Genomic DNA, 12,093 nt, shown 5'->3' with positions numbered 1-12,093 from the left:
AAAATATTACTAAGGAAACTATAATGTTATGTCTAAGTTTGTGTATTACATGTCAAAAAAAAAGGAAGCACTACTAAAAAGGTTTAGTTGTACTTGTACGACTAATCCTCTCCTTAGAAATAAATTTGCGTTGCCAGGTCAACTTGATCAACATGTAAGATCAGCCTGATATAAATTTTAGTTAAAAACCTAACCTTAGTAAAAGCGTCAAACAAAAATGTTTTAAATGTAAAGCAACAGGTAAAATGTGTAACTCTAAGTGCCACACTAGCAAGCCGTGCTCAAATAATACATATGTAAATATACTCGTAGCTACTTTTCAGTGTTACCTATTAAACTAAAAAAATAAATTAGGATTACTATAATATATAGTAATATCATGTTAGTAATATTTATCTAATCGATATAATATAATAAATAAATAATTAGGTAAATATTTATTTTATAATAGATATAGTCTTATACATGGCAGCATACCTACATTACCCTTCATGCATTTGGTCATTGTACATAATGTTCGAGCAACGTGTTTTATTTTCACTTTAACCAGTAAAATTGGGCATTGTGGACTACCCCAATTTGCCTGTAAATATCAATAATTTATGTAACGCATTTTAAATAAAGAAACTTTTTTCTATTTTTTTTTTTTTTGTACTTATTCAATTTATTTGAATTACCTAAAATGGCTAAAATATTAACTATATAAATAATAACATATATTTTATACTTATATCATATTTAAATAACATAACATATTTATTTAGCTTAGATTTCATAAATTTTTCAATAAATCCAAAACAAAATTTTTATTGATAATTACAAGATTATGTTAATTTATATTTTCTATTACTATTCTCGTGTAAAACAACTCGTAAACAATATTTTAAAAATTTAAAAATTTTCGATTTTGATTCGCATTTTGTCGTAATACATTTAAAGCTACTCAATATTTTTATCAATATTTTTTAAATAAAACTAAAAATATTAAATGCCATTAAAAAGCTTAAAATTAGTTATTATATGTTTAACTGTATAGAAAATTATAATTTTAATAATGGTGAAATCTTTCAATTTTCTGTCATTAATAATTTTTTGGTTTACAACAATATACAAAAACTCAGAATGAGATTATGTCTTTTTACGTTTGAAATGTAAATATCTATTGTCAATATTTGTAATTTAATTGCTCATAAAATATATCTATAAACAGCACAAAAGAGCCTTACTATACTTGAAGTCATGCAGTTCCGTAACTAGACTACTTAAAGCCTGGGTGCAAACCAAAATCTAAAGACCCTGTGTGGCCATATTTTATATTTTTTTGAGGCCCTGCAATATAGTATGAGCCATGAGGCCTTTGGTCCGTGTGTGATGCACACTCTGCACACCCGGTTTTTACAGAACTGAAGTCATGTCATGTATATCTAGTAAATGTTCATAAAAATGATGTTATATATTTCAAGATTATTTTTGAATGACAACAAATGAATAAAATTGATTTTGTGTAAGAAATTCTGAAAAATAGTAAATTAGTGAAAATTTATTTCTATTTGGCCTCCTTAAAGTACTAACATTAGTACATTGCAATATAATAATTATATCCAAATATCCAATTTGCCATCAAAAATAGCATTCAAAGTTGAAAACATCAGCATTTTTTTTCTTATAAATCTTTTTAACTATTTAAGTTTGGTAATCCCACCCGGTAACAAAAAATCTGGGTCTTACTTTGTTTTATAAAAATATTGTTTGTTTGAATTTTTTCTTGAAGTCCTTCATATTTTCTTTTTAATATTTTTGTTTAAACCAAGTTGTACTATACAAGTTCAAATTAAGGAAGACATATAATTTTCATATAAAAACCAAGTTTTCTTCATTAAGACTAACTTGGGACAAAAAATATATTCTTTAATAGATTCCTTGCATTTTTTTACACGAGTAAAACATTTTGCATTTGTTTTCAAAATAATTTACACTAATATTAGAAAAATAAATTGGGAAAAACAATTAAATTATAAATTTATATATTTCACTTATATAATCTTTTTATAGTTGAAAACAAAACAGTATTTATACAAATTAGGCACTTAGATAATTCATAATTTCATAAAAAAAAAATCAATAGGTACGTAACTAAATATAATCAAGCCAACCATAAATTATAAATACAAAGGCGTAACCATGGGGGACTTGGGCGGGCTTCAGCAGTTCAGTCCCCCCCCCCAGAATTTTTGAGTAAATATATGTGCTTACTGCTTGTAAGTTATGACTTATTAACATAATAGTATTAACTTTATTTTTGACTACAATATAAAAAAATTAATTTTTCATATAGATAAATAATCATTCAAGTCAGTTGTTAACACCAATAGAAAAAAAATATAATAATCTAATAATTAAAAACAATTTGTTATAAAAAATTTTTTTTTGGAATCTAGACCTCCTCTAACTTAAAAGAATTAGTCATGCCTATGCATATGTGCTTCAAATTAAACATTGGTACAAAAAAATATTTATTAATAGTAATTAATTATTATAGTATTGGCATTTTAGACTAATTTGTCTATCTGTGTAAATCTACTAAGTTTTATCTTTGTGTAACGTGGACCACCTTGCCCCAACTTACACATATGTCACTAAAATTTAAATAAACTTAATAAATATTAGACTTATAAAAGTTATAATTATTGTTATGAATAATAAAAATTGTATAAATATTAAACTTATTTGTATTTGTCACATTACTAAAAAATAATACTTTTTCTTGTATCTATGTACTATGTACAATACAATTGAGGTAGGCATGTCAAATGCTTACCAAACTACAAATTTTATTATTCATATTATTAAATATATTTACTAGTAATTTTTGATCTTCAATTTAAATTGATTTTGAAAACATTTTTCGAAAAAAAATATTAAATATAATGCAATAACGCCATTATTTGATAACAAGCCGTTATGGCACAAAAATTAAAAATATATGATTATAAGCAATTATTACAATCACTTAATATTAAACAAAATACTAATACAATTTTCACTTTACATAAAATCTAATACCTAAGATTAAAAAAATTATTTAAAATAATGAGCAAATAAATAATAATGAATTAATTGAATTTAAAATTTAGTAATTACAATTCAATTAAAAAATGAATTATTTAAGTGAGTTAAGTCTCAATTTCTAATTATTTAGTTTTGATCCTGACGTCGAAAGTCGAAAGCTGTTTTGTAGAAGAAAATGTTAAAGTCGATCGCTATCCATAAGTAATCCATAATCATCGGGGAAGTTCAATTTACACGCATCAAAACCGACTGCGTCGGATAGCGGCCGATGTGGGAGGTGCACGGATGAAATTGTATTTCTATTATATATTATGTCACATACTCGTTTCTTTTTTGAATGAATAAAAATACTAAAAATGATAATTGGGTGTCTAGCTATCAGTCTTTAACCGATGCAAGTCGACACCTGTGCCTGACACTTCCTGACGTCGAAAGTCTGGTGCTGTTTTGTAGGAGAAAAAGTTAGTTGAATTAGGTACATGTTAAAACTTAAATTAAGTTAGTAAAGTCATTAAAACGATGATGTGCGTGTAGCAAGTGAAATCAAAATTTGTGTAAACTCGAACTTCGAATAGTATAAAGTTCCTATACAAAGACCTGTTAGATTATTTAACATATCGTACATATTATAATATTATGATATTTGATAGTTGATTGTGAATGCATTTACAGTGCTGAATTTCGAGCACTTAAATCGTTTCTGAGCCGTAACGAATTTTGCGTCACTGTTTCTCTTATGCAATTCGTATAATTGTGTGTAATGAAACACGGATATTCTTAATAATTGTCTTTTTAATGCATATGTCAACAATTATCGATTTATGTGCATTATTACATAGATACATATTTCAAAATATGACTAATGTATTATATTGATATATTATTTGAACGTACCAAATTCATTTAAAGATTTAAATATTAATTCTCAAACATGATCTGTATAATTTAAATCGCGACCACTACAAATACAAACGGCGAAAAAACTGTACACGTGCGGCTTTCAAAAGACGCACATTACGCGAACATGAAAAGAACGGATTGAAAAAACTCTTGAAAAGTCCAGTTAAAATCCTGTGAAAAGTGGAAAATATTCGAAAAATCACGCTAATAGAAATAATAATAAATAATTAATATAATCGATCGCGCTGCGCATAATGCACATATACTTTATATGACATAGAGCTTTTTTCTATGCGACCGCCGACCGCTGCGCATTTTTTTTATAATAAACGAACTATTTTTCACGTTTTATATTATGTAAGAAGAAGAAGAAGAATAAAAAAAGAAGAAGATATAGACTTCTAGGTACATACATTCAGTTAAAATCACGATTTAAGATAGATCTTAATCGCTGTATATTTTACCACACCACCACGGATGAACAAAACTTAAATTATTCAGGGACCTTGGTGTGAAATTTATGCTCACAACATAGAGTACCTAATATGTATAATATACATCGAGATATAATATAATAATTTATAATGATAATAGATATATTACTCTATGGATCACAACTTTACGCGTCAAATACAGATGCATAGGCACTAGCATAATTACTTAGCAGTCGAATGGTTTCTGTCCAACCTTTATTATTGAAAAACGAAATGTTCAGTTCAGAGGGCGATGGTAAAGATATTTTGTTTCATTCTGTAAAATATGTAGTAAAATAAATTTCTTTCCAATATACCTATGATTTTTTTCTTAATAAAACTTCTTCCATCAATAATTAATATTTTATAAGTAGGCATAAAATTATTATTTAGTTAGATTAAGATATATTATACATTATACATATTAGTTATCGGTATGTGTTTTTTACCTATGTGTTATGCTTTATATTTATAGTAATTCTAATCAGTGGCGTAATTTGGTGAGGGGGGGGGGTAACTTGGGCATTTGCCCTAGTCTAACATTTACATCAACCTTAAGTCGGCACATTTAAAAATTATAAGAAATCTTATTTTTAATTACTAAAGGCCATTGTTATAAATTATAATATTGAATATTGATATTTTATAAGTAAAGATTTATTATTCATTTTTTTGTTGTATTTTTTAAAGAAGTAAATTATATTATTAATCTAGATGTTTAGTATTTACATTATATGATTGTAAATATTTGTAAATCTGCAGTATTAAAAGGTATCTATTACCTATTTATTATTTATTTACACACTACTCAATTATTCTATATTTTACTTTCTAGTTCTAATATATATTTGACAAAATTGTTTGTATTTAATACTCCAAAATCCTGTGTGTGACGTTCATATACTTGAAAATTTACCCCCTCTCACCAACTATGGCACTATTCTATGTGAACTGCATGGAAAAAATGTTGAGTCGGCAAATCAGTTAGTAGTTGCCCTAGTCAAACAAAAACTAAAATGACGCCACTGATTTTAATGTTTTATATTTTTGTAAAATGTAGGTACATGTACATATCATGAACTAAGATATCTTAGTTCATAGTAGGTACATACAACATAAACATTATAATAGCCAATAGGTACCTATTATATTTGACTAGTAGGTACATCAATTGTCATTTGTCGGTATTCATATTCAACATCAATAGATAGGTACTGAGTTTCCTATAGGATTAGGTACTATTAAAATCTGTGGTAAAATACTTAAATTGACCTAATAGGTTTCAAATAAAAAACGCTTGCCAAGTGCCCAAGTCAGAGATCGGCATGTAAACTTTCTTGATTTTCAATTTTTAGAAATGTATTAATTGTGTGCAATATGTATGTTGTATGTATAATATATTTTATTTTCATTTTCATTTAGTGAGATAGATTTCTGAAACTGGAGAGAGGATTTTTTGTTTGGAGTCTTGTTGGTCTCACATTGGCTAGGAAAAGTGCAGTGAAGATTTTCAGAACTTTATCTTTTATAATTAATTCACTACAGAGCTTCAAAATAATTAAAACACATTTTATTGGGCGTTTTTTTATGTTTTTCAGCTTTATAGCTTTGTAGTTAGTTAACTGAAAGTTATTGAAGATAAAGTTCTAAAAATCTTCACAGCACTTCTCCTAGCCAATGTGAATCTAACAAGACCCAAAATAACAAAATCCGTTCTCCAGTTTCGGTAATCTACTATGCTAAATGAAAATCTAGCAAAAAATAACTATTTTTTTAACTGTAAAAAATTAAATAATTTTTTTTGAAAATTTTTAATCTCACATTTTGTATTTACTTGATAATCTCTTTTTAATAAGCTATCAACCAACTTTTAGGTATTATAGTTTTGGAGAAAAATTAAAAAATAGAAATTTTGGGACTGTTCATGCTGACGTTTTTGTGGATTCAAATCCAAGCGGAATACCGCTTGGGTGTAATATCGGATCTCTCTCATTAATATTTTATGTTAAAACTAGTTTAATATTACTACCTAATCATTATAACTGAGTTATATTTTTATAATTTTCCTATTTAACAAAAATTCTTAGTTTTAAAAATTCAGACTTTTATAATTTCAATTACCATACTTGATTAAAAATCAAGAAAGTAAAAACATTCTTATCAATAAAATCAATCATCTTTAATATCCACCAATAATTTAAATGTTGGTCCTATAAAAGTATATTTTCTAGGTTGTGTATAATATGAAAAAAACAAATTATTGTTTAGGTAGTGTGCTATTGAAGATAAAAATATCACATACTTATTTATAATAGCTATGACAATTACAACTAAAACCTTATTACCTAATTAAATAATATTCTTTATACATAATTGTCATAATATTTCTATAGTTATAATTCAATTATTAATTTCATTATTTCAGATTCTGAACGGAGTAATGAATGTATTTATTTTACAACGATGTGTGTTTATTTTTTTATTTTTTTTTCTATTATTTTTTAATTAGCCAATAGAGGAATGTCGAATAGTTTTCTATTAATTTCATCTCAACCAGAATATATATTTCTGAAAGGAGCTGATTTCAAACAACGTGGACGTTATGAATTGTCATTTACAGAAATTGGTACATCATGTTTGATTGGTGGTACAATTGGTGGTTTACGTGGAATATACTGTGGTATAAAAATTATATCAATGGAAAATCAAACTAGTACATACAATAGAACACAGTAATATTTATCAATATTATACTTTATAGCGTATTATTGATTTATATTTGGAAGTAATATTTTAATATGAATTTTCAGGATCTTAAATAGTGTTTTAAAAAATGGAGCACGTCTGTCTAATACATTTGGAACATTATCTGTATACTATTGTATGTTTGGTATCGTATTAGAAAAGACCTGGGGATGTGAAGACAAGCTTAATACTATTGTAGCAGGAACAAGCACTGGACTTTTATACAAAGCATCAAGTTAGTGATTAAATAAATATTATAAGTACGTATAATATAGAAATGAAATTACTTAAATTAGTCTTTGATTGAAACATATATTTAGTTTTGATCATTTTTAATTTTTATTATTACATTTTGAATTAACTTTTCTTAAAATTGGTTCAATTTTTTTTTTCAAAGTAAATTCATATTTCATAATTTTTGATTATAAATCAGCTATGACGTTCCAATAATAGATTAATAATAATTATACAATTATTATTTTTATTTAGCATAATCTACGGGGCCTTAATTTACTATATATATTTGTATAAATAACAAATATATTTACTTACGTTTTATTATTTATTTCATAACTATTAAATGTAAATTTATATTTAATTTTTTAGGTGGTCTTCGAAATTGTGGAATTAGTGGCTTGATTGGATTTAGTCTTGCTACAGCATACACTTTAGTTACATCAAAAAATAAAATTAAAGAAATAGAATGAAACATATTTCATTTCTAAAAGTGTTTACCAAAATAAATCATAATAGCTTTTTAGACATACAGTATATTAAGTTATTTGGAGTATCGTCCTGATGAAATTTATTGAATTATAATAATTAAAAAAATATTTGCATGTGTATAACATAGATATTTTAATAACTACAATTTGAGTTTATTAATTGAATTGGTTTTCAATATAAGTAATTTCTGTTGTCGTTCTGAATAATTTATCAAATCCTCTAGTTTAAATAAAAATTTGGCAAAAATAAATTTTTCTTGATGTTGAAAAATATAAAATGTAATTCATTTATCTTAGTTTATTATAAAACCATAGCCTGGGGTGCCTGGCCTGTCCCTGCAATTCAAAAGGCGCCAGTCAACCGAGTTTTAAATTTAGTGGTTTACAACTACTACTTATTTAGAAAAAAAATGATATGCATTGTTTATTTTGTTTTTAATAATATATTGCATTATTAAATTGATGTCTCCATCCATTTATAATTCTTATCGCAAATTACGATAATAATATGTGGGTAACTGCTTAAGTGACAATTGATACAATTTTAAATTTATGGGAAATTCGAATCATTTTTTTTTTTACTATTGAAGGCAAATAATTACCGTAGGCATGGCACAGAGTGGTGACGACCAAACCCGTTTTCGGAATAACCTATAGTCCAGGGGTGACAATCTTTTTAAAAACCACGTGCCAAAAATTACCTTTTTTTTAGAACGTGCCATGAAAAATATTATATATATTATATTATTCAATATTCTGAAAAAAATTATTGTAATTTTATTGAATGATTATTATATTAATATAAAAAAGGTTAGTCTAGGTACATAAAATTATAACAGTATTACTTTGTTAATTATTTATTTTCTTTCTTGATGTAATTTAAAATAACCTATTATATATGGTAAAAATATTTTAATTTATATCCCTGCGAGTATAGTCTATTAAGACAAACGGTAGTACCTTACCATGCCATTACGGTTGACATAATCTCATCTATATTATTAGATATTGTTGTATTATTTTTCATCAAATTTTTCTTTAAAGACATTTCATAATTGTCTACCATATTTTGTGGTTAAACCAATGATCAGTTGTGGATGCGAAAGAAGTTTTTCAAAAATGTCAATAGTAAAAACAAAATTAAGAAGCACAATTAAACAAGAAAGGCTCAATGCTTTATTATTTTTATTTATAGAGCAAGAATATGCGAGTAATATCAATGTTGAAAGTGTGATTGATGATTTTAAAAATGTTCCTACAAAAAGAAGACTTTTTCTTTGATATATTCCCTATGCGTGTTAGGTATATTACTATTAATATTATGTGTCGTTCAATGCTATCCTTGTTATTTAACACATTAGGCATATATACATACTATTTAAAGAATTTTGTAATTCTATACGCTTACACATCATATATTTTATTTATCATCAATATTATCTATTTTTCAGAGCCACATTTAAGATTTTGGCGCCCAGTACAAATTAAATCGTACACCGCCCCTCCATCTAGGGCGTATTTTAGGGAGATATGTTTGATTATTTGCCCCTCCTCTCATGAAAATATAAAATATACTCTTTAATATAATTACTTTCAAATTTTATAAAACAGGAATAATTTATTGAAACAAAAAAATTATTTAATTTAACATCTCATAATAATAATAATAATAATAATAATAATAAAATAACTTTAGTACCTACTAAATATATATCATATATTATTATGTGTATCTATAAACTAATTCTATGTTATATGTGTATTTAAAAATATACCTAATAGATTTATACATATAAAGATATAATTAGATATAATTAACGAAAAATATCTAAAATATTTGAAACAAAATTAGAAGTCAATAGAAATTATTTCTAGGGAAAACGCAGTTGTTGCCATCACTTAAAAATAAATTAAAAACAGTGCTCCACAGTCCACATAGAGCCAACCATTTACCTATACATTTTAATTTTCTAATTAAAATACTGTTCCTATTACTATTTCCATAAAATACTGTAACGCGCTCAGCGCGTGATTAACGTATTTTTCTATTATTGTGTTTCGTCTCGAATGTGTTAAATGTTTAAAAGGTTTTAAAAGATTAAATTATTTGTTTTACTTTCCATCATGGTTATTAGAATTTATTTAACATTTTGTACCTCTTTACTATTGCTCTTAAAAACTATAGCTGCCCGGTACAATTGTACCCGTTGTACCCCCCTAAATGCGGCCCTGCTAGTTTTATTATGTGGTGTAATCCAGGCCTATATACAAATTAATAATATTTCTCGAGTTAAATTTAAAGGTAAGTATATTATTAATTGTAAACTGATAATACAGACTTTTTTTTAGAACTATATAAATATTGCCCCCCTCTTCACACAAACAGAAATTACCTTTTTCGAAATTTTCATTTTGTATAAAGCCAGTTCTATTTTTTTTTTTTAGTAAGTAACTAGTTTTTTATTGTCAATAATTAAATTAATTTTTTTTATTTTATAAATAAATTTATATTAATAACCTTTAATAATATATTTGATTGAACTTAAATTTATTAATTATTATCCTGACATTTCGATACCTGCGTTTCTAAATCTGCACATCAAGACATCAAGCTGATCAATGAACTAGCTATTTTATTAATCAACGACAACAAATAAAATTTACGATGAATACGTGAAACGAATACTCATTTGATTAAATGTAAAATTATGATTTGTAATGATGGTCGATGGTATAGGTACTTATAGTATAACGATATAGACTATATAGTAATGTGTTTTTACTCTTTACATGTAAGTTAATATCGCAGTCTATTATTGTATTACGTATATTAGGTATATAGTATTTTAAGTAATTATAATTATTTGTCTCCGCTACAGAATAACTATAACATTATAATATTTTTATTATTATCTAAAATAATTATTCTTATGCAGAGAGAGGTACCTATCAATATTTATTTTACACCACTCCATCACGCCATTGACCTATATATATATATATATATATATCTGACTGGTACGTTTAACGCACAACACCCTCATCATCTATTTTGTAATTTATTTTATCGTATTGTATTGTATTGTAAATATTATATGCAGTAGGTACATACATTTTTTATAAATATTCTTATATATTATAGCTAGTATAACTAATCGTGTTTAACTTCAAACTTGTGAAATAGCACAAACTACTTTTAAACCTTACTTTAGTGAGATCAAATCATTACATTTTTTTTGATATTGTAGAAGCTAATAAATTGCTATGTACTTTTTCTTAAAACGATTTTACGGTGTATGCGAGTTGCCGTTGTCATCAAAAGCTTTGATTGAGTGAAGTACAGAGGAACACAGTCATATAATTTTGTTTTTTATGGTGCACAATTATACAACTATATACAACTGTAAAAATGTATAAAAAGGTACAATTGATTAAATTTGAGTTTAAGTGTCTGGTGTTCGGGTGTTCCGGAGTTAATTGATCTTTAATCCGGACTTGGTTATCACCTTATCGGTTTCAATGGCCTGCTTTATTAATATTCAAATAAATATAAATAATAAATAAATTTATTTTTTATTTTTATAAATCATAATCATTACATCGAAATATAAGACTCTATAAATATATGCAACAATCACAAAGGTAATAATAATAATTTTTTTTTATTATTAGAAATAAGCCTTGGCAACATGGCCATTAGCTGAGATTTATAATATGACATTATAATTATATTTCAATCGTGGACTAATCATCGAATAATTTATTAATTTTAAGAAATACCTATTATCATATTTATTTATGTTGGCTGGGTACAGCTTTATTTTCTGTCGCCAATTCCACGTACGACCACGCACACTGCTATTATTATTAAATAACAGGAATTGTTTTTAATGTTACTCCTAGCAACTGAAAATTATTTATTTTTTATATTTTTTCCCTCGTTGATACACTTTTTTTATCATAACATTTTAAAACATTATATAATACATAAAAAAAATCTATAGCAGAGAAATTTATAGTTGTTTTATTGTTTATATATTATACTTATATTGTTCAATATCTTGTAAAATTATAAAAGGTACGGCCAGTCAACGCACCGACACAATTGTAAGTAAATAAATAATTTTTTTACTATAATTATTAATTTGTTGGACCAGAAGAGTAAAATTTTTCCATCAGTA

General features: G+C 25.6%; 1 protein-coding gene across 1 annotated transcript; it reads left to right on the top strand.

Annotated features, from left to right (window-relative positions):
• Positions 1-7,139: 7,139 nt before the first annotated feature.
• Positions 7,140-7,894, top strand: LOC113550506 (mitochondrial import inner membrane translocase subunit Tim23-like). Its single transcript, XM_026952383.1, has 3 exons — positions 7,140-7,174; positions 7,253-7,422; positions 7,794-7,894. Exons 1-3 carry the CDS (start codon positions 7,140-7,142, stop codon positions 7,892-7,894), a joined length of 306 nt encoding a protein of 101 aa, XP_026808184.1.
• Positions 7,895-12,093: the final 4,199 nt, after the last annotated feature.

This window comes from Rhopalosiphum maidis, chromosome 1 (assembly GCF_003676215.2).
Source record: "Rhopalosiphum maidis isolate BTI-1 chromosome 1, ASM367621v3, whole genome shotgun sequence".
Lineage (NCBI taxonomy): Eukaryota > Metazoa > Arthropoda > Insecta > Hemiptera > Aphididae > Rhopalosiphum > Rhopalosiphum maidis.
Note: the sequence above shows the minus strand (reverse complement) of the source record. Positions and strands in the feature narration are given on the sequence as shown.